General features: G+C 45.7%; 1 protein-coding gene across 4 annotated transcripts in view; it reads left to right on the top strand.

The window, feature by feature from the left end:
* TRIM29 (tripartite motif containing 29) overlaps positions 1–23,537 on the top strand; it is a 40,133-nt gene extending 16,596 nt beyond the window's left edge. Inside the window, exons 3-10 of one of the 4 annotated variants that reach the window (XM_061592330.1) lie at positions 2,448–2,681; positions 3,617–3,815; positions 5,295–5,432; positions 11,047–11,133; positions 13,144–13,236; positions 15,326–15,427; positions 15,668–15,744; positions 20,192–23,537. In XM_061592330.1, the coding sequence (XP_061448314.1) occupies positions 2,448–2,681; positions 3,617–3,815; positions 5,295–5,432; positions 11,047–11,133; positions 13,144–13,236; positions 15,326–15,427; positions 15,668–15,744; positions 20,192–20,254 (993 nt within the window). In that variant the 3' untranslated portion in view covers positions 20,255–23,537. The other 3 variants (XM_061592331.1, XM_061592332.1, XM_061592333.1) reach the window with 3 other exon arrangements.
* Positions 23,538–24,075: the final 538 nt, after the last annotated feature.

A 24,075-nucleotide genomic window follows, 5' to 3' on the forward strand; every position in this document is an offset into this window, starting at 1 on the left:
GCTTCCATTTTTCTTCCATATGGTTCTTCTAAGCGTTTCCCCCCCCTCAACTCCCTTCACGTTCCCACCTCTTGTTCACTTTTCTTTTCGAGTATCTTTTCAGGGCCTGACCAACTGCTCCGACTGGGGAGAAAAAAAGGGCCCCATGCATCGAACTTGGCAGAGGGCCCAGAACACACAACATAGTCTCACACTCTGGGGACTACCCAGAGCATTCAGCTTCGTGCCTTTGGCACTGCCAAAGATGTCTGCTTATCTCGCCTGCCAGAGCTCATCCCTGAATATCTGAGGGTGTTGCAAAAACTAAAATTAAAAAAATAAAAATCATGTCAAGCAAAATATGCAAAGCTGGCTTTTTCTCTTTCCAAATCACAGGAGGATGCCTGAGTATGGGAACTGCCGTTAGCTGAATTCACTGTGCCCTGTGTTAATGTAATCTTCATTGTTTTATGACTTATTACATTTTCATCCCTGCCCTACCTCCAAGGAGCTCGGGCGGGACATGTGTTTATCTACACGCGGCCTCTACACTCATTCTCGACACTCCACCAGATTGATCCTTGCAACAACATTGTGAGGTAGGATAGGCTGACAGAGAGGGCAGAATGAAGCTGGCCCATTAGCGCAAGTTTGGCTGTGCAATGGAACCTCCCAGGAGTGTAGTCAGTTGGGGTCTTGGGGGGTGTCTTAGACTCCTTCGACTCCTTTTCTGGGGAGTAGGATCCCTATGTTTCCAGTATCCTACAAGCTGATCAGTGTGTTAGCCACCAAGAGGCATCTTCTAACATGCTTCCTTGTCTTTTCCTGCTGATGGGAGCCAATGAGAGCGAAAGGAATTGAGTCAGCCACTGAAAAGACTCTTCTCAGTAGCTAACACTCTCCCCTTTCCTGCTGATTGGCTCCTAGGAATACCTAGTATTGTGGGAGAAGGTGTGTGTGGGAAGGACTGAGGAGTCTAGAGATGATGGCAGAGAGCAAGCAAGCGAGTGAGTGGGTTTGGCTGTGAAGGGGTATGGCGTGACTATCAGGAAGGGACCCTGGACTTCTGAATTTGCCAGAACACTACTTGTCCTCTCTCCGTGGGCCTCCTACATGCCCTCTAAATCTATTCTGCCCCCCCAACCCTATGGAGAAGATTTGGGGAGGGTGTGGGGGCACATGGGGAGGGGAGGCAGGAAGTTTCATTGCACAACTGGAAATCCTTGCACGAAGGGAACTGCTTTGCTGGATACTTCCCAATGTGTCAAGCTCAAGGTCACTCAGTGAGCTTCATTGCTGAGTGGAGATTTGAACCCAGTTCCCCACAGTTCTAGTCCAATGCTCTAAGCCAGCCTTCCCCAATGTGGAGCCCTCCAGATATTTTGGATTACAGCCCTGGCCAGCACAGCCGCCTCATCAGGCTTTCACAGGGGCCCTAATTCACAGGGCCGTATTATTCTGAGTTGAGCATTTGGCTGAGAATTCCTGTGTGGGTGGAAACGGCCTCAGCAGAAACCACTAACTTTGTTAGATTAAGTGAAAGCTATAAACTGATGATGATGCCACGTCAGAGTGCTTTGTTGTAACTCTGCCCCACAGGTTATATTATATATGGGGAAAAAAAACCCTTTCAGGCTTCTCTTTGCTCAGCTACTCTCATCAATCTAGACCAGGGGTGGGGAACATTTTTCAGCCCAAGGTCCACATTTCCTTCTGAGCAACCTTCCAAGGGCCACGTGCCAATAGTGGGCAGGGCCAGAGGCAAAAGTGGGTGGAGCAACAAATGTAAATTTAACCATTGTCCGGTAGTGAGTTTCTAATCACACTCACATCCCCTACTGTATCCTCCATCTGGACAAACAAGAGGCATTATCAGAGTTCAAGGACGCATGCCAGCCAGGGTGTAAAGCAGGGCCAGTAAGGGTTGTGACTTAGGGAGAGGGGGTACGCCTGGGGAGAGTTCCAAGGGCCGGATAGAGAGGCCTGGAGGGCCACACTTACCTCCTGGGACTGAGGTTCCCCAGCCCTCATCTAGACCATATAATAGTTCCTACACTGGCTTCTGCACACATTATAAGCCACAGATATGAGATGGGACCTTGTGTGAAGGTGTCTAGAATGTCAGTAGGAAAGCTGAAATCACCAGCCCCACTGTACTTTTCTAAAACACTCAGGAAATTGATCTGGAAATTGATCCTTTGCTGGGCATTCCACTTCGTGCTCAAGGTGTGTTGTTTGCGTGTTTGGATACACTTCCATAAAACACACACACAACCATCCTCACACATAGAAAGCTAGAATGTCAGAGAGAAGGGGGTTGGTTTAGCTCTCTTCCTGTGATGGTCATTTCATTTTGTATTGAACGTCAGCTCCAGCCAGGCAGAAAAAGGACTTTGTAAGGATGAGTCAGAGTGCGACGCCTTCAAGAGTGTCCCTCTCTCTCTTTCTCTCTCTCTCTGTCTGCCTAGAACTTCACTGCCAACGAGAAATCTACGGTGGACCAGCATTTCAAAGAGCTGATCCGCGACCTGGAGAAGCAGCGGGAAGAAGTGAAGGCCGGTTTGGACCACAGGGAGAAGGTTGCCATGGAGAACATCAAGGAGATTGTGGAGGAGCTGGAAGAAAGGGCTAAGCTATTGCAAGAGGATAAGGACACGAGGGAACAGATCAGCCAGATCAGCGATTCAGTGCTCTTCCTGCAGGTGCGTAAGGTTCCAACCACCACCACCACTGACAGTGGAGGCTGTTGCCCACTGGGACTGGTGGGGCGGAAGGGCAGGGAGCCCAACAGTAGGTGGATCCAGAGCCAATGGCAAGCAGAGCCAACTAATTCCAGTTTTGTCCCCATCACCTCCTCCTGGCTGAGTTCTCCAAGACCAACCCTGAGATGTAGGAGAAGCTGATGGGCAGTGCCATCCCTGGACTGGTTGTAAGTTAGAAGGCAGACAGGTGGGGGTGAGAGCAGGCTGAGGTTGGGGGGGCAGTGCCCCATTTGCCCAAAGGTTAGGGTTAGTGTTCCCCACTGCAAGAACAAGTCCAGATGGCAAAACATATGCATGTTTTCAAGATGATTTTCTATCAGTGAAGTTGCTGCATGGTGCTTTAATGCCAGTTTGGCTTGTCTATAGTGGAGGTGGGCAACCCGTGCCCCTCCAGATATTGTCGGACTGACTCCAACTCCCATCAGCCCCAGCTAGCATGCACAGTGGTTAGGGGTGATGGGAGTTGTAGTCCATTAATATCTGGAAGGCTACAGGTTCTACACCCTTGGTCTGCATTTTGTGCAGATATGTGTGTGTCTTCATATTTGGTACCAAAAGAAGAAATCCTCTGAAGTCTGTGGCTGTGTAGATTACGTAAACTTAACAGCAGTTCATAGCTGTATAGGCATGATTTATTCATCAGTAATAGGGGAAGAGGAAGGATCCATACAAAGTATTGAAATCTCAGCTCCCAACCAAACACTGAGAGTTCTACTTAGACACCCCCACCCCAGGATTTCACCAGCCATTGACTACACCTGATCTGCCTGCTTAGCTTCAGCCCAGTGGCTGCATCATGTGCCTTCAGACCATCCTGCCCTCCTCCTCCTCCTCCTCTGTGCCCCACTTCTTTTTATTATCATTCTCTCTGGCAGGAATTTGGAGCGATGATGAGGAGTTACACCATCCCCCCCTCCCTGCCGACATACAGCATCCTGCTCGAGGGAGAGAACATGAGCCCAGCTATGGGGATCCTGAGAGACGACCTCCTGAATGTCTGCATGAGACACGTTGAGAAGGTCTGCAAGGCAGACCTCAGCAGGAACTTCATTGAGAGGAACCACATGGAGAACGGTAGGGGAAGCGTATTCCACCTGGTTTTTTAATTCAGTTCAGAACTGGTCCAAGGTGCTGCATCACATCTGAGGAAGGAAAGTCCCTGGCATGTCTATGTCTGAGATTAAGGTGGTACTTGTATACACACACCTTTCTTGGGAATAAGTCCCTTTGTACTCGACAGGGCTTACTTCTGAACAGACATGCCTGGGATCACACTGTGAACATTTTTACTTTCTTTGGTGTTTTAATCTTTATAAGTCCTAAACGGTTGCCTTTGGAGTTCAAACGTGATGTTCCTCCATTGCCTGAGATGTGGTGGGTGGTTACATAAGGTGAAGCCTTCCCTGTGGTGGTACCAAGATTGTAGATCCTCCCTATATTCATCTGGTTTCCTCTTTGCTGACCTTCTGCACCAATTCTTTTTCAGGGTTTTTTGAGGCTCCCAGGAAGAATATAAATCCATGTCATTTGCTGTTGTATTTTTCTTTCTTTTGTGAGATCTATTTTTTATCCTTGTTATCTGAAACCAGACACCTTTCTGCAGCTTTTGTGGGGGGTTGGCATAATTTTAACGTTTGTTAATTGCCTTGCAGGTGCTGCATAGGACAGAAATATTTAATAATTGATTGATTGATTAATAAACTCCCTATCAATGCCCCTCTATCATACCCAGAATAGCAAAGGTTCTGTGATGTGCTTACTGACCACACAATTTAGAAGAGTTACAGTAGAGCAGTTATTATTATAAATCCATCTGGTGCCTCTCAGTAAGATGCTCACTCTGGATAATCAGAATATAGCAGTGGGGGTGGTGGGGATAATACCTATTCAAAAATTGGCATGATTTCAAGAGGCACCTTTTAAATGTGTTGATCAAATTGAAAGCAGGATTTTCATTTAGAGGAGCAAAATGGACAACAGCAGGGGTGCCAAGAGCAGATGCTTATTCATAGAATCATGGGATCATAGCATTGGAGAGCTCCTTGTAGGCCAGGACCAGAGACCTTTTGGCCCTCCAGATGGTGCTGAACTACAACTCCCATCTGCCCCAGCAAGCATAGCCAATGGCTGTGGATGATGAGAGTTGTAGTTCAGCAACATCTGGAGGGCCAGAGGCTCTGCACAACTGTTGCAGGCCATCTAAGCCAACCCCCACTTGATGCAAGGAATCCAGAGCTAGAGTATCTGGCCTCCGGTGAAGATCCCCATGGAGGGGAGCACATCACACTCCTCTAGGCAGTTAGTTCTACTGTAGAATCAAGACGTTTCCCTGGAAGTTCAACCAAAATTTATCCTCAGGTAACTTAAGCCCATTTCTCTTGCCCTCTCTGTGGCAGCAGAGGTCGTGCCTGTCTGTCTCCTGCCTTTAAAAATGAAAGCAGGAATGTTAAGGATCAGGAAATGTCAATGTCAATTTGATTTTTGCAAGCCCAGGAGCTAGGGAAATGCCACGTGAAAATCTCCCTCTCCTCATCCTTTTCAATGACATATAAGAACTTCAGAAGCGTTCTGCTGCATCAGGCCAAAGGCCCATCCAGTCCGGCATTTGGATTCCACCAACAGCCAGCCAGATGCCAAAGGATAGGAAAGCAAGCCATAGAGGCCACAGGCCTTTGCTCGCCCTCAGCAAAGGTATTCTTCCTCTGGACTTTTTTTGTTTTGCTTTTTAGGCATTTAATATGTCATTGTTCAGTGCATAGATTATCAAAGTGGCTCATGATCCAAACATTTAAAACCGCAAGAATAACATCAAAATCAAATCTAATGGCAATAGTTATATGAAAGAAACACAACAGCAGCTGCATAAAGGCAGAGTTAAAATCACAGGTCTAACATGCCTGGGATTTTTAAAAAAAGTTATTTCATCTAGTTCCAAATGGAATCCATTCATTCAAGAATCTTATGTCTTGCCCTTCATCCAGTCTGGATTTCAGGGTGGCAAACAACCAATAGATAATCGTTTATGCAAAATAATGCATCATTTAAATCACAAAGCTGTAGCAGAAGCAATCCAACAGCAAATAAAATCAGTCAAACTGCACTGCAAAATAATTTACTGCTTTATACAGATGTCTGGCCAGTATAACATTTTTACAGCCTCCCTGTAAAAACAGTATTGCTTACTTGCCCTCCTCCATCTCCCACTTCCTAGACACATATTTAACACACATGGTTTCCCCACAAAGAATCCTGGGAACCGTAGTTTACCTCTCACAGAGCTACAGTTCCCACCATCGTTAACAAATTACAGCTTGCAGGATTCTTTGGGGGAAGCCATTTGCTTTAAATGTATGGTGTGTACCCAACCATTGTCTCAAGTGAACAGCTGAGACCTCAAAGTGCAGTACTTAATAAATCCCACAGCAATTTAACTAATCAGTAATGGCAGAGTAATAAAAATACAACAAATACTGCAGAATAATCACATTGAGTAAATGGAATGTGGAGATTCCACTTAGCTGTTACGGCTAATAGTGGCCATCACCTTACTTTCTGGTGGTGAATTCCAACCATAATGTGCTTTGTGAAGGACTGCTCTCTCTTTGATAAACCCGAACTGATTGCCAGTCAATTTGACCAAATTATCCCAAGTTTCTAGCATTAAAGGGAAGTCTTAAATTCAGATACCAATAATAACACATCAGTGGTATTTTGTTTTGGACACAGTTCTATTTTTTCACTGCTGATGCTGTTTTTTTTTTTAATTGTACTGTGCAGGCCCAGCACCAGTGAGTGGCCAGGTTGGGCACTGACTAAGAGACCCTGTGGCTGAGAGGGACCCCTGCTTCTGGAGCTGGGTGGGTGTAGCTTGCACCCTGCGACCTGATGCTGGTGCAGATTGTGGAACAGGAGCCACCATCCCAGGCAACAACCCCCTGCTGCACGCAGGCTGGCCATGCCACTTCTCACTTCACTGCATCAGTGTGCCATATGCACATGCTTGCCATCATCCAAGATAACGGTGGGGCATCAATATGCCCCCCACCATCTTGGGTGATGGCAGGCATGCACAGCACACTAGTGCACTGATGTGGCCAGTCCTATTTAAGTCCCCACTGGTGGTGGTAGTGCCGCTGCATCGCTTCTGCCACCTTCAAGGGCCCACAGCAATCTGGTGCTGGCCCTGCTACTGTGCAACACAGCAGTTCATAATCACTTATTATAATTGATGTAATTTCTGGTCACATGAATACTTATGACAGTTGCTAGATGTATTATCTACATTTCAAAAAAATCACAGGGAATATAAAACCTTAATCTGTTTCACATCTCAGATACTTATCTGTAAAATGGACATAGTATTTCTCTGCCTCACAAGGAGCTGTGATAGCAAAAAATGAATTAAATCTTGGCAGCTTCCAGTGCTGAGAACCAGGCAGAAGCCTAGATAGCTCATCTCTGGCCCTCAGGATGGAATTTGCTTTTGCCCAGGGCATCGGGGCTGGTGGGTATGTATGAGTAATCACCCACCACCTTTCAATTTGTGTGGAGAAGACAAGGAGTGGAGTAAGGCTTCTGTAGCAGAAATAAAGCCTTTGATGTGGCTCTTGATGAAGGTTGCCATGGAAACCCCAGATCCTTATCATTTCATTAAGATCTGTATCAAACATGCCTCTTTTTGTTCCTTGGCAAAGGGTCTTACAAATCTCTCCGGGCTTCAAACACATCTAACGTGCCAAAGACATGCTGGAACACTCCAAGGCAATAATCAGATATGAGGATGCAGATCAAATGTGGAACTGGGGTTAATGCAGTCATGGGTGCAATCTAATCTAGTTTACTAAACCAGCATTTGCAAATTCTCACCAGTTTAAAACTGAATATCAAGAAGGGTGCTAGAACGGTAAGAGAAGAAGGTATATTTGGGCTGTGTGTGCAACAGGAGCGGAAAACTTGTGGCCCTCAAGATGCTGTTGGACTCCGACTTCTGTTGGCCTAAAAAAGCATGGCCAATGGTTGGAGATGATGGGAGTTGTAGTCCAACAACATTGGGGGGGGCACTGGTTCTCAACCCCCGGTGTACACTTTTAATGGCTTTGTTGAGAGGAAAGGGGCATATATGGCCCCAGGGACCTTACCATTGCATTAGTCATGATAACTTCATCCCAACCACATAGGCAAGCCAATATTCTCACAGCCCCAACTTCCTGCCTGTAAGATGGAGATAAAAATCACTGGCCTGCCCTATAGGGCTGTTGCAAGAGTTGCTGAGATAATGTACATAAGCACTGGGAATAATTAACAATGCTCTGCAAGCGCTGTTATTAGTACTAGGGCCAAAATGGCACATGCTGCATAGGTCCCATTAATAGATCTTTTGACGCCACTGTTGATAAGTATTTATGTGGCACTATCCGTGTGCACAGAGCTTTGCAGAGTACCGAGGTTTTTTTTACTCAAAGCAGTCTTGTGGAGCCCCAATTTGGCTCAGGATCATGGTGCTGAGGAAGGAAAGTTACACCATCACATGGTATTGTTGTCACGTTCCTGTCTGACGTTAGATCCCACAGAAAAAGCAGCAAGGCTGGTCAAAGGTTGCTGGATCATGCATAGCTCTGAGTGAGCAACTTACTCTGGTGTAGGCTGGGATCACATTCAGGACTTTTGCGTCCCTGTCTCCAGACTACCTCCAACAGGCTCCATCCCTCCTGTAGAGAGCTTCAGAGCCTTCAAGGGCCGACCCTGCGGTCTGAAGGTGGGCACTCCTCCTCTGTTCCACTCCCTCCTGGTGTACTCCCTGTGCTGCGGGGCTGGTGATGTGCGGGAGGAAGCACCTGGTTCTTCAGGCTCAGGGGAAGGTATCCATGAGAGTCTGGGGTCTGAGAGATTCCTCTGGGGGGTCTTGCCCATCAGCCTTAGGTGCACTAATCTCCCTATCTTCAGCAGTCAGTTCTGAGCCCCAAACGTCACCCAGCTCCCCATCTGGCACCCCTGCAGCCTCCGACCATGTGTCGAGATCACCACTAGATTCAGGGGTCATGATAATTTCCTTGACTGTGCCATCGGCTATAGAAGAGAAAACATACCTTCATTTCCCCTCTGTGAGTAATAGTAGTTTTGGAGGGTGGGTCATTTATGTCAGGGAAATGACCTCAGTTTGGATCAGGGCACAATGAGTGGCTTTTATCAAAAGGAAAAGAATGTGGAAGCTCCATTCAGGGACCTCCCACGACATTCAGCTTGGAGAGCAAGATTATTAGACCCAACATATCTCCCCATGTTGGCTTTGAATGAAGGTTATGAGCATCACTGTTCTTTTTTAGATGGCTGTAGAGCTTTCATTCTGCATCAGGAGAATTTATACTTTCCTAATACACTACAGTACAGTGATTTTTGTTCTCTTGGCAAAGTGCACAGAGGCTTGGACAGTATTCCCCCAAACGATAATAAAAAACCTTTTTAATTGAGTAAGGATGGAGGAACAATTTGATTCAGTTCACATTTAAAGGCAAACCTACCTAAATTGCCCTTTGCCAGGCAGTATGTGAGCCGTAACACAGCAATACTTCAAAATTTGCACTTCTCTGAATTTTGTAATGCTGTTTTCCAGCCAGGTAATGTATACAAAAACGCATATGCTGCAGTAAAGTGTGCATAAAACACATATATTCATGAAAATAACATATAAAAATGCATTATAAAGGAAAATTGCTTTGTAAAAATGTCCGTATTCGGCAAAATTGCATACGAAAATGCACATATCAGGGGAAATTCACACTAAAATGTTGATGAATTTCATGAGGACTTTTTAAAAATACAAACTGGTGTGGAGAACTGAACTTAAGTCTGGGAAAAGGAGAAACTGAGAAAAACCAAAACTGACAGATTCGCCCATCACTAATTGGCCCTTCCCATAATAAAACCAAATCTTGATTTAAAGTGTCTAAAAGGCAGAGGGATTACTTTTTTAAAAGTCATGTGTCCAGCTTAGGAGGAAAAGATTGCATCCCCCTGTCATGCCACACACACACACACACGCGACAAAACTCTGCCTACATCACCCATTGCTGTCCAGAAAAAAAAGAAAAAGGCTTTACCGTGTCTGGTTCTGTAAGTGATGTCTCATTGAGAGAGTGCTACAATGCAATTTTCACAGCTGGCCAAGTGCGTGGGGAGTTGCAAAGAGTGTAGAAAAGTGGACGCTTCCTCTACTACAAGTTGGAACAGAAGAGAGAAAGCAGAAGGAAGGGGACTCTGCTGGGACTGATAATGGATGTTAGTAGGTGGTCCTAAAGTATAGGTTAGGCCATAAAATGCCAGCTTCCATGGGATGCAGTTTCCTTCTGATCAGAGGGATTTCTGCATGCAGACACGCATTAGATCACACAGGGTGCAATCTGGTGCACTCCTGCGCTTGAAACACTGATGTTTCCTAGCTTTCTGTTTGGTGGGAGATGCCCCAGTGACAGGCCTGAAGAAAGAGAGATCAAGCTCCTCTTCAAGCTGAGCTTTGCACAGTCTCCTTATCCACTCTGACCTTTACCTAAGTCAGGAGTGGGCAACATTTTTTTTCGGTCTGAAGGTCACACTCCCTTGTGGGTTACCTTCTGGATGGCTGCGTGCCAGTGGTGAGTGCAGCCAGATGAAAAAGTGGGCGGAGCCATGGATATGACCCTTACCGCACTTACAGAAGGCTATATTCCAGCCATGCAAAAACCAGAAGTATATATATAAGGATGGAGGAGCCATTTGATTCTGTGACCATTTTAATGTGAACCTGCCTAATTGAAGCTTTCTGAACCAATACAGTAAATGAACTGAAGCAAAATTCACACTTCTCTGCACTAAACAGTTCTTTAACCCATGTGTTCAAAAACTCATGTGTTAGGGGAAAGTGTGCATAAAAATAAATATATTAGTGAAAATAACTTACAAGAATACATTATATTAGGGGAGCTTGCTTGGAGAAAATGGGTACGCTAGTCACAACTGCAGACATAAATGTGTTTCTTAGGAGCCATTCACACTAAAAATTCTCATGAGGACTGCAAATTTCTGCAGAAATGTGGAGAATTGAATTTAAGGTTGGAAAACTGAGACACAGAAAATGCAACCCATGGTCCCACTATCATCTAGCAGCAAGCATGCAAATGTGTATAGCAGCTCAAAGATAACTATTTGCACCGGATAGGACTTTTGGGGTTCAGATTTTCAGGCTAGACCCAGGCAGCCACCATGGGCTTCTCCACCATTTTCTTCTTGTCTTATGGCTATTATTCTCCCCCCCCCCCAAACAATCTTTCAGGTGATCACCGTTTCATGATGAACAACTACTCCGACTGGAATCAGCCAGACAACCTGAAGAGGTTTTCCATGTTCTTGACTCCAAAAGGTACAAAGCAGAGGCTAGCCAAAACATCCTACCTGGTTATCGGTGTTTGTGGTTGTGCATGTTACAAAATGCTATTGTTTTAGAGATACTGGCCTTCCCAAACCTGTTGCTCTCCAGATGTTGATGGACTACAACTCCCATCAGCCTGAGCCAGCATGGCCAGTGCTCAGGGATGATGGGAGATGGAGTCCACCAACGCCTGGAGGGCACTAGGTTGGGAAGGTTGTTTTATACTCATGAATAGATCTATGCTGTTTCAATAGATTTGGAGGTCGTGGCAGGGAGGAGAAGGGGAAAATGTTCCATTGTGCAAGTGTAAAGCCATGTGCTAACAGAATGAGTTGTTTAGTGCTATGTTGGACACAAGCCTCAACTTTAGCCCCATGCATGAAGGCCAGGGGCAGTGGGAATGGATGAGCATTGGCTGGGTTAGTTGGCATAGGCCTGTTCCCTTCCACACATTGAGGGAATGCATGGGGTGGGAAGAGGTTTTACATCTAACGTGATGACCACATAGGTGATTAGAAATGCAATCTCATGGGGATGCTCGGCTATTCAGATTAAGCAGCAGTGAGGGCAAATGAAGCCATAGACAGTGAGGGGAAAGGAGGAGAAGAAGGAAGAGGAGGAGGTGGAGGAGGAGGGCAGCAGAGGGACAGCAGCATTATAAGCAACATCACAGCAACATGAGCTTTCAGCAAGGTGAGCAACTTTTTGAATATAATTTAGTCTGCTATGTTGAACATGATGCTGATCTCAAAACCAGAACTGAAATTAGAGAGGACAGAGGGTTCAGTCCTGATGGCAGCAGTGTGGTTGGGGGGGACACACACATGTGTTTAATTAGGGTTCCAAAACCCTGAATAAATACGTGGCTGGGAGACAAGTGGAAAGGAGAGACAGTGTCTCTTTACTCCTCCCAACTCGTGCTTAATTAGGGGTTTAAACCTTAATTAAACAATTAGAATTGATTTGGGGTCTGAATCCTGGTCAGGTCGGCCCCAATCTGAAGTCCTTGATCCAGGCCCTGAATCAGCTTTGGGGTGGGGGGCGAGAGGCATGCACTGCCCCAATAAAGCCATTCTCCTTGTTTTTCCTTACCACGTGGGTATTTTACCTGGAACATTTTAGTGCAGTGGAGAAGTGAGCGAGACTTAAATGTCCTCTCCCTAAAATGTCTGGAGGCCTGGATGGCATAGAAATATTATAAATAAACACAGCAATTTCTTTGGGCATTTGAGCCTTCATTGGATCTCTAGCAAAGAGCAGCTTAACTGGTTTGACATCTCTCTTTTGCAAAGCCAGAGTCCCAACCCCCTCATGACAATCAGTCTGAGAGATGGACCCTGAGTGGGTAAATGAATGGAACTAACAGCCACTCAGGGAGAGCTTTGGGTCACCACCCCCTTATGGAAAAAGATGGACAACTTCATTCACATGCTCAGCTCTTTCCCTGCTCAAATCGGTTACGTCGTTTCTGAGTTTCAGTCTGCTGGTATGAGCATTGCTAAGATGACAGGTAGATCCTAGGCATGGGGCAGAAATTTGGTTTGGTTTGCATTAAAATGCGATCCTACTTAATTTGCATTTTCCCAGCCAATAAGCAAACCGAAACAGAGCAATCCTTTGAAATTCACACTTCTCCAAATTTTGTGATGCAGCTCTCTAGTCAAAAGACGTTTGGGGAAAGTTTGCATTAAAATGCCCATATTACCGAAAATAGCTTAGAAAAAGACATTATAGCAGACATTACTTGGAAAATGTGTATATTTGGGGAAATTGCATCCCAACATGTGTGCAGAAGTGTGCGCTAAAATGCTGATGAGAATTCCTGAGGACATTTTTAAAAACTGCAATGATGCAGAAAGGTGGTGAACTGAATTTAAGACAGGAAAAAATGAGAAAACTGAATGAAATGGAAAGGGATAGGTTGATCCATCCCTAGCAGATCCTCAGTCCACCTAATTTGTTTGATACCAACTAATTCTTTTACTGGATCCTCTTGTCTAGGAGGCAACTACAACACAAGAGCCTGGGAATTTTCTTCCATGCAGAGTGCAGAGGAGACACTTTCAGCAGGGAACTCTGCATACTCCTTGAAAGGTACTACTTTCCATCCTTCAGTGGTTCCAGCGGTGGCTCGCCACTCCACCGTACTCCATCAACTTCTTTTAAAGAGTTGCCGCCTTTTCTCTCACTCCTCTTTTGCTTCTGGGGCCCTAAGCTTAGCAGCAGAGCATCTGCTTTGAAAGTTGAAGGTCCCAGGTCTGTCCCCTGGCACCTTCACCCAACAAGGAAAAGGGCCTGGTAGCAGGACCCCCAAGAGCTACTACTGTCCAATCCTGGTGAATCAGAGCCCCCATGTGGGTGGGGGGACGTTTGGCAGGCATTTAAAGGTTTGGCATTTGAAGATGGATTCTGTAATCAGGATCCTGATAGTTAGGACAGTCAAGTAGTAGGTTTTTCAGGACCTCAGAGAGAAGAACCCAAGGAGCAGAGGATTTGCTCCAACAAGAGCTCAGTCTCAACAGAGCCCTTTTATGCTCCTTAGCCCTGATTCTTAGGCTCCACTTTCCTGCTAAAGAATGCAAAGCCTTAAAGGGGCAAAACTCTGGCCTGGAGCCCAGCACACCCTCACCTCTCCATGACTTCATGCCAGGCACTCTAAATGTGTTAGCAAGCAGGCTTGTTGGAGGACAAGGACTTTTGGCATGAGAATGCCAGCCTCTTGATTGAACCAGGCTTGGGGTCTACACACTCTGGGTGTCCAAACTCAGGTCCAGGTGTCTTGGGTTTGAGGGGAGGGTCTCTGGTTATTGAGCTAAGGCTCAATGTCTCCTCAGTCACTCCTTGTCTTCTGCGTTTGTTATCTAGCTCAGGCCTGGACTTTGGAGGCCTTCCCCAGCGTACGCCAGCCTGAACCAGCATAGTGTTCTACAGCTATTTTGGACTTCAACTCTCATCAGCCCCAGCCAGCATGGACCATGATGGGATGGGATTATGGGAGTTGTAGTCCAGCAATGTCTGGAGGTCACCAGGTTTGGGAATGCTGGAGAAGATAGCATGGGGCAAGATCTTTCTCCAGTTATCTGCCACACAAAGTGGCTACAGGAGAGTTTTTCTTCTCTCTATGACAATACTAGAACTCAGTGGGGTCATCCAATGAAACTGAATTTTGGAAGGTTCAGGGCAGACACACACACAAAAAAAGGCAGCACTAAGTACTTCTTCACACAACATATAAAACTATGGCATTCACTCCACTCTGATGGCTGTAAAAGGGATTTAGACAAATTCATGGAGGATAAGGCTGTCAACGGTTACTAGCCATGATGGCTATGTACTCCCTCTACCGTCGGAGGCAGTTTTGCCTCTGAATGCCAGTTTCTGGGATTTGCAAGTAGGGAGATCTCAGCTGCACTTAGGTCCTGCTTGCAGACGCCCAGAAGAGGCGTCTGGTTGGCCACTGTCATTTCAGAAGAGGCTTCCTCTCCTATACAAGAGAGAAAACTGGGAAATGCTTCTTTTAAGATGGTGCTTGCCATCAGTTTTTGTACTTGTGTTCATCATTATTTATTTTTATTTATTATTTATTTATTTTGTTTCATTTTTAAACCGCCCATTGCGGTTTATCACAGGAGCAGCAGCAGCAGCAGCAGCAAAACAAATATACCGGCCAGTTTATCAGGGACACTTTTTTAGTTCTTTAAAATGTTTTTGAAAAGCAATGAACGTAACTGATGAATTAATTAAATATTGCAGCTCTAGTCATAGAATTCTTTGCAGGATCAGGGCCAGGATGTGCTTTTTCTGAGACACTGGAAAATTTGAGGAGAACTTGGCATCTGGGTTTATGCTAGGGCAAATCACAGAAATTTGATTCTCATCCATGGTTCCCTGATTCCTACTGAATCCTTATTGTCAGTCCTGCTTTTATCAAAGAAGTGGCAGGCAAATTTGGAGTCTCCGCTCCCCGTCGCTTCTTAGCTGAGCGAAGTGTGTGCCTTCCACCTGGTTGCCCCTGCATTGGAGCATTCATCCTGCCTTTGTGCCTGTGGTGGGACCTGTTGCCGATTCCGTGGTTCTGTCTTGGCGCAGGAGCACACAGGATCAGGCCCAAAGGGGCGGAGGCTAGCTGAGAGAAGCATGTGCTGTCCTGCTTCAACATAACACTGCTTCTTCTATTTTCCAGTGGGCAATGGGACCAAGATGCCATATCAGTTCCCCCCAATTGGCCAGAGTTCACCGGGAGATTTCAGCAAGCAATCCGACGGGAGCCTCTATACTAAGAATGGTACTTCAGGGCTTCTACATGCTTTGAGTCCCCCTTTTCCCTCTTCTCCCCTCCTTTCTCCTTTTCTGTCTTTTTCTTTGGGGAGGCATTTATTCCAAATGCCCCAGTCTGGCCTGGCTGCCTTGGGATCACTGTGCCTTTAAGTCCTACATTTAAACAAGGTGTCTCTCCAACTCTGGAATGCACGCACGGGCGGGTGTTTCAGGAATATTAACCACAGCTGCCTTGTTTCTCCTTCAGCCTACCCTTCAATAGTGAGGCACCAAACCGCTAAGGCACAACCTCAGTCATGGAAATCCTCCAAGCAGAACATGCTGGTAAGTCATTATGTCTAAACTGTTCACTTCTTCCATGAAAGAGGCCTTCAGGCTGCAATCCTATCCACATGAAAATGACAGTAAGCCCTATTGAACTGAGTGGGATTAAGAACTTAAGTAGAGCCATGCAGCTGGATCTGGCCAGTGGCCCATACAGACTAGCACTCTGTTTTCACCGTGGCCAGCCAGATGCCTGTGGGAAACCTAAAAGCAAAACCTGAACCCAACCGTGATCTCCCCACCGGCAATTAGGGATAGGGGAGAAATCTGACTTGGTTCACATTTCAAGCTGAATCTATCACATTCATACTTTCTGAACCAATATAAGAACCGAAACGCAGCCATCTGTCAAAACACGCACTTACCTGAATTTTGCAATGCAATTCTCCAATCAGCAGTAGTATATGATGCCTGGATATAATTCTATGTATATGTTCATAATAGCATACAAGAATACATTCTGTCAAGAGAAATTGCTTGACAAAATGTGTGCATTAGTCAAAACTGCAATCCACACTAAAATGCTGAAGAATTTTCATGAGGTTTTTTTTGTTTTAAAAAAATTGCAAATTGCTGCAGGCATGGACAGCTGAGTTTAAGAATGGAAAAATGAGAAGGCAGAAGTCCTGGATCACCCACTGTCCGGTTCTTGTGGGTGCTTGAGGCTTGCAGGGGAAGCCAGCAGTGTCCAATCCTAAGACGGAGTCTAGCAAAGGCACCTTACTAAGGCAGCTACAGGAGCAGTTGTCTCTGCAGGGAGTAAAACCAACCGAAGCCTTATGTAGGCTGACCAGGCCTGAAGTGTGGTAAACTCTGCTTCCCTGTAGGTGCTTGCTGGCTGACGGGCTGGCTTGTTAAGTGGCCCTCAGCTTACTTTGCTGACTTGGGCTTCTGCAAGGGACTCATCCTCTGACGCAGAGGATGGAGGCAGGTCTGTATCCTTCAGCCAGGAGGACCCTGAATAAGGCATCGGTGGTTCCCCCAAGGAAGTAATGTAAAGCTCGTCCAAGTCTTCAGCTGTGCACTCACTGCAAGGTCTCCAGGTCATGGGTCATGACACTCAGTTTCCCAAAGCAGTTCTCCAAGAAAAAAAATAATTTTGTCAAGGGATGAGCCAGCTCCAGGTGGACTATGGCAACACTAAGCTCTCGCGTACCCTTCCCCTGCCCCTCTGCTCTTTCTAATGCGTTTCACTCAGCCATCCACAAAGGAGGAAATTAGAGCCCAAGCGCATGGAGCCCTGGGAGTTTAAAGAAAGTGATTAAGGAGGATCAAGGAAAGAGACAGCAGCTAAGCTCTCCTGATGAAGAGATTCTTGATTGTCAGTTGTTGTTTTTAATAAAAAATAATTAACTGCATGGCATGCAGAGAGAGAGAGAGAGAGAGAGAGAGAGAGAAGACACGTGGCTTGCAAAATTCACCGTGTTTGGATCTAAAGGGGACCTTGGCAGTTTGGCCTTAGCCTTTCAAAACAACTTGGGGATATTCTTTGGGTACGTGGTGTCTCTCATTTACTCAGAACATGCATGCACGAGTGTGTCTGGCCTCTGCAGCCTCTGTGAGGTGGGGCTTTTGGCGTGTTTTTGACCCCTTCCTGCTTGCCTAGCTGTTCACAGGGCTGTCAGGAATGACCTCCAGGAAAGGGAAGCGCCAGCTTAGGGGGGAGTTGATCTCTAGTACAGAGGCCTGATTCAGTCCCCCCAAACAAATTTTTCTGCCCCCTCAAGACCCCACTGATTTTGACAATGGTGGTGGTGGTGGAAATATTAATTAATTAAATAAATAAAGTAGATACAGCAGTGGGGAGGGTAGATGGAACTTGCCCGTTTCTGGCCATCAGAGCAGTGATTTGATGACCGGAGAGGGGCAATCACTCTCTCCTCAGCTGATCTACATGGGGGTGTCCTGTGCATGCATGAGAGAATGTGTGCTAACCGCACCTACTCTGGGCCACGCCTACCCTTCAAGTACATGAAAGGTTGTCACATAGAGGAGGGCCGGGATCTCTTTTCGATCGTCCCAGAGTGCAGGACACGGAATAATGGGCTCAAGTTGCAGGAAGCCAGATTTCGACTGGACATCAGGAAAAACATCCTGACTGTTAGAGCCATACGACAATGGAATCAATTACCTAGAGAGGTAGTGGGCTCTCCGACACTGGAGGCATTCAAGAGGCAGCTGGACAGCCATCTGTTGGGAATGCTTTGATTTGGATTCCTGCATTGAGTAGGGGGTTGGACTTGATGGCCTTATAGGCCCCTTCCAACTCTACTGTTCTATGATTCTATACCCAGGCATCCAGCCTGGCCAAGGGTAAATGCAGGGCACGGTGGGAAAGGGTCCTTAGTGTCCCTCACTGCATTATCTAGGACATGTGTCAGCTTAGTTGGCCCCAATCTGAGAATGTGCTCCAGAGCCTCCTGCATCTCCACGGGGAACTGCAGAGTGTTTTCGATCGGACCTGGTGCCACTGCTTATTGGCTGAGATTCTGCCTTGCTGAAAGCACCTTGGACAGCTCTTTGAAAGTTTGGACTAAAACCCAGAGCAGATTCACTGCCCCACTGACATCGGAGCCACCAGCCTCCACTGCTAGCTTGTTCGCAGAAGGTAGCAGGCTCAATCCCTGGTACCTCCAGGTACGGCTGGGAGAGACACCAGTCTAAAACCCTGAATAGCTGCTGCCATTTGGAGTAGACAAGAAAGATCTAGGTGGCCTAATGGTCTGACCAAGTATAAAGGCACCTTCCTATGTTTTGGCAGGGTCCAGCCTGAGTAAGGACCAGGATGATGGCTGCCCTGACTCACGGGGAGTATAGAAACATAGAAGGGGGCTTATATTGAGCCAGAACATTGGTCCATCTAGCTCAGTATTGTCTGCACTGACTGGCAGTGGGTCTCCAGGGTTTCAGATGGGGGGGTACTTCCAGCCCTAAGTGGAGGTTCCAGAGATTGACCTCCTGCATGCAAAGTATGTGATCTATCACTGAGCTACATCCTGCTTGATCCTGGACCATTTTTGTCACTACTAGATTAGCTGGCCACTTGAACTGATGGGCTTGCAAGTTCCGGGAACACAGGATGATGCCACGTGCCAAGTCAAGGCCTTGGAAAGAAGTCTAGTTCAGTCTCTGTTGAATGGCAGTGGCTTGCCCGGGTTTCAGACAGGGGACATTCCCGGCCCCACCTGGAGTTGCCAGTCCCTGGAACAGGTCACAACCCTAGCAACTGCCCACCCTCCTGCCCTGGCTGGTCTAAGTGTGTCTCTAGTGTGTATATTCAACAGCTAGGGCTCGTCGGTCTTTAAATTGTATTTATATTCAGGAGTTTTGCCCCAAAGCAACCAATCAGGCTGATAAATAAAGCGTATTAAAAGTCCCAGAATAGATGTACTTCCACTGGACTGCAGAAACTCAGCAGGGGCTTTTATGGTCTGCTGGGCCAGTAATCCAGTTTTTAAAGCGGCTTTAAATATGTATTTGAAGTAATCCACGTCCTTAGAAAAAGGCCTGTAAATATGAGTTCTAGCAACCGGCAGCACGGATTGAGGAGGCCTGTCCCACCAGCTCATTGAGGGTTATTTAAAGGGTAGCTGTTTAATTAGGTGCAAAACTTGCGTCGTAAAGCAAATGGGCTCCATATTCCAGGTAGGGCTGAACTTGGAGGGGGAGGGGAGCAGAATGAAAGGGCAGGTGATTCCTAATCACCACGTCCCATTGCAGACCCTTTGCAATAAGTATAAATATTTTTTTTTTTATCTAGCTGGCTTAATAGGGATGTCACCAGTACAGCTGAGTTTGCACCAAATCACTTCTCTCTAAAAAGGAAATTCACCGGACCAAAAGTTGCAAAACTGATGAGCCTGTATCACAAGTAGGGATGGGAGAATCTGTAGTGTTTTTTTCCTCAGCTTCTCATTTTTCCAACCTTCACGTCAGTTTTCCACATCAGTTTGCAATATATATGTGTGTGTGTTTTGTTTCACATATTGTTTTGGTAAGTGCACATTAGGTAGGATTGTCTTTAAATGCAAACTGAATCAAATTTCCCTAGTGATTCCCAGTTACCCATGTGATCCTGTTATTTCACATTACAAAATCTGGTTCCGGATTGACTGTGGCAGATCCCTTCTCTTAACAACAATAATAATGTGTATTTTAATAATTCACGTATAGAGACGTTATAGCATTTGATGAGCTGCCTTCCCTTGGAGCTCTGCTCAGCGTAGAGGAGGAACATGGGTGACAGCTGTATACAAGCCAGCAAGTCTATCTATCCAATGGAGAACTGGTGACTCCAAAGTCAGTGAGGCACCTTGGACAGCTCTTTGAAAGTTTGGATGGAAAACCCAGAGCGGATTCATTGCTCTGCTGACCTCGGAGCCGCCAGTCTCCAAAGCATCTGTCTACTTCTTAAGCTGAACTCACCATGTCCTTTCTCCATTTACAGTCCCACTATCGCCCCTTCTATGTCAACAAGGGCAATGGAGTCACCTCCAATGAAGCTCCTTGATTCTCATGGTGTACATAAGGAGCCAATTGTGCCAGAAGAGGAAGAACATATGAGAATTTTCATGGATGCCTCTGCTGCTGCTGCTGCATTAACCATGCTGTTTTAATCTTTTTTTCCTTTTATTTTGTAAGGGGGTGGGGGAAATGGTGCTGTTGGAAGCAGCAGCAGTAGCGTATGCCCCATTCTAGGGGGAAATGAAGAGCATCCCCCAGTTGTGTTCCCCTTGGGCACCATCACGTTATTCTGGATGACAGTTTTTCAGCCCCTGAGAAATGCAAACCCAGTTCTGATATGCATCCCCCTTTCCTTACCTATCTGCTTAGCTGCTGCGATGAGTTTGCTTTGGGAGGGGGAGCGATCTGAGCTGTGCATCAATTTGCTTTCCTCTGAGGGACCAGCATCATGAAACTGGTGTTCTCAGCGTAACCACTTTTTGCTTTAAACCATCTCGTTGTTGGTTGTAACTGCATCTTTATCCACTCACATCAGAGACACCCTGTTCACTTTTAACAAAGGCTCTTGCCACATAGACACCACCCCCAAACCTGTTTTCTGATAGCAACAAGAAGAACAGCTCCACGGAATTCTGTCCCTTCCTTGTTGCCACTTAACTAGGCAGGGGCTGTGAACTGATAGCCCAAAGGCTCTGTGGTGGCCCATTAATACATCCTCCCTTCAGCCAGCTTTTCAAATTAAAGAAGAAAGGCAGAGAAATCTATCCTGCAAATAGAAGATGGATTAGATGTCTGAGCTAGTCCCTTCCTCGCAACCCTCAGATGATATTGGCTGATGTGTTTTGGTTCAGTTGTTTTGTTTTATTATCCAGAAGAAGACTTATTACTGGAAGTTTTGAGATTTATTCTTATCATGTTACAAGGGGATACTGTGTACATTTGTGTGTACTATTGTAAAAGGAATGAGTGCAAACTAAGAACCATGGCAAAGGCGATGCTGCTGCTTGTGCAATCTTAAGGGAGAACAAATGAGCTACAGTTGCCTTGGAAACCATTTCACCCAGCCCCTAGAATTGGTACCCAAGCTTGAAAGCCATTGACCATTTCTTACAAGGTTCCAAGAGCCTCAGTCTTCTGCTAGAGACTGATGGCATTTTAATGCACCAATCCCTTCCGGGGAAGGACTCTATCCTTAGAAACACTACATGGCTGACACACGAAGTTTTTTTCCCTTCCCATTCAAGCAGTTCTTTCAAAGCATCCTTCTTTCTCCGCTCCCAATGCATGGCAACATACACATGAGCGACCATGCCCACACAGCATCTGTCCAACAGAGGTCACACCTATTACTTGCTGAAAATTACTTGGCAGCTAATCCCTGTGCAAAACAAAGACAAAAAGCTATACTCTGCTTTTAAACCAGTGCCTTAGACTTTTAAAAGACTGCAGCTCGAAATATCTTGCCTCTAGAACACCTTACACCCCACTTTCAAAAATAAAATAAAATTATGTTTCTAAATGCAGAATCTGAAGCAGGTTTTTAAGAGATCTGAGAACTGTGGATTTATTTCCTGGCTCCCACCTCTGGAAGAAGATTTCATAACCTACTGAAGCAATTTACTCTGTTGTTCTTGCCTGATAACTATCTTGATTTTTGTTTGCTGCACTTTGGGGCTATTCCTGCTTTGTTTCCTTTCTTTCAGGATGCTTTATGATAATAGTAATTATACATTCATGTTAAAAACAAGGAGAGATCGAGAGAGAGATCATTAATATCCAGCAGGGCAGGTTGCTGGACCTCATGATAGTGGCTTGCTCATTTGTCTTGTTCTGTTAGTTCATTATGAAGCCCTTTCCCTCCACATTGAACATAACTTGAACACTCCCATTTTCTTCTGTCAGATGTTGGAAAGAATGCCTGCAAGGTGTCCATTAAGGCAACTGGAGAGAGGCAGTTGCGAATTGGTTGGTGAGGGCATCACTTCCATTCACATTCCTACCTGTATCTCAATATCCCCAAAGAAGTCCTTACCTAAAATGACTACACCCATTGAAATAAAGCCACCAGGGCTCAGGGACCTGGTCATATTCCTACATGCATGAGGAGACAAAATGCAAGCCAACAAAATACATTTGCATCATCCCAGTTTAAGACTGAAAAGCAGATCTGGAGTCTTGCTCATTCCTGTTGCTGTTCTGTGCTGTCCACAAGTTCTCATACATTTGCAATATATTGCTTGTGGTTGTCGATGATCTCGTTTAAGCACGGTCGATTAGCCTGCAGGACAAGTGAGCTGTAGCGAGGTCAGTGTTACTTCAGCTTGCAAAGCTTATCTTGCTTATCACAAAACTACGCTTTCTTTCTTTTTTTTTTAAAGGAGGCACTGGAGAGAAAAAAATGACTTATCAAGAGAAATTAGACAGAGTGAGCAAAGCAAAAATTGGAACATTTCTGGAGAAATTAGAGCAAGCAAGTGGCCGAGTGGATTCCAGTGTGGTGCACAGGGAAAATGCCCTTTACTAAGTCAGTTTATCACCTTTACTGAGTCAGTTTATCACCAAAGGAGAAAGAGGCAGAGATTTGCACCCCCCCTTCTGAAAGTCCTTCTTATCTGAATATTAGGGAAATCAAGAAAAACAAACTGCAGCCAGGATGGTCCTCTTTCATAACCAGGTCTGAATTAATGCTTGGGTGAGTTCATCCAGGCTTGCCCGGTTACCCCCCCCCCAAATGCTTCTGAATCCCAGGGCTCAACCCCAGAACAGATTATGTCAAACATGCCTTAAAGCTTGTAGAGAGACTGTGCCTTTCATCTCACCACTGATGTTCAGGCTGTTCCCACACATCTAGGACTATAGGCCAAAAAAGTGGTATATAAATGAATGAATGAGTAATAAAATAAATACTTTAATGCATTAGTAATAACAAAACCCAGGCTGAGATCTGACCCCCCACCAGCACCTGGTTCTTTAGGGATTGATATCTGGTTGGAAAATGAGAGAAACCAAATTAATGTGTGTTTGTGCGGGGAGAGGCTCAAGTGAACTATCCTTGAATCGCTTGTAAAGAAGTCTGATGTCTATCCTTTTAATTTGAGTGTGCATATGGCTCTTTTCTTTCTTCTTTTACACAATTCCCTGTTCTGGATGATGTCACATTTAGAGACTTTTGAGGAGGACGTGCAGGTTTTAAACACTAATAGTGACAAGTTAATGTTTGTTGCCTTCAAAAGAAGTTTAAGGTGGAAGACTCAGCTTTGTAAATGTCCCTGAAAATAGAACAGTAGAATTAAAAAAAAAATAAAATCATGCAGCCCTCCCATTTTGAATGTCTTTTGCCAGATGTTGCATTTGTACAAAATTTCCCTCTTGCTCCAACATTAATATGTGCATTGATATTACATGTATAAGCCCAGATGGGCAGAGGGGTGGGTATACTTTAGTTCTCCTCGGAACACAGGGAAGACTGTTTTCTCCTTGGGCAGAGCAGCCGAGATGCTTTCTTTGGGGGAGGGGGCAGCGCGCGGATGCTGAGCAACAGGGGAGAGCTCTACACTGCAGAACTCAAACCTGAAAATTCAGAGGCCCTAGAGTCTTGGGTTTCCTCTCTTTTACAGGCATGTCATTGATAACAGCTGCAGCTAAATGCTAAGCCTCTATGGACCATTAAAAAATCAAGACCATTGCTTTGGAAGAAACGTTACAACTTTTCAAGCAGCTCCTGTAGTTGCACCTTTTAACAGCGTCTTCATCCGCAGATGTATTAAACCCAGGAACAAGGGAAGCTGCCTAAGGATAGAAGCATACTCCCTGTTCTGCGGGTTCCAGGTCATCTCCACATCTCTCTTCTGACAACAGGGGCACACA

This window comes from Rhineura floridana, chromosome 12 (assembly GCF_030035675.1).
Source record: "Rhineura floridana isolate rRhiFlo1 chromosome 12, rRhiFlo1.hap2, whole genome shotgun sequence".
Classification (NCBI taxonomy): Eukaryota; Metazoa; Chordata; class Lepidosauria; order Squamata; family Rhineuridae; genus Rhineura; species Rhineura floridana.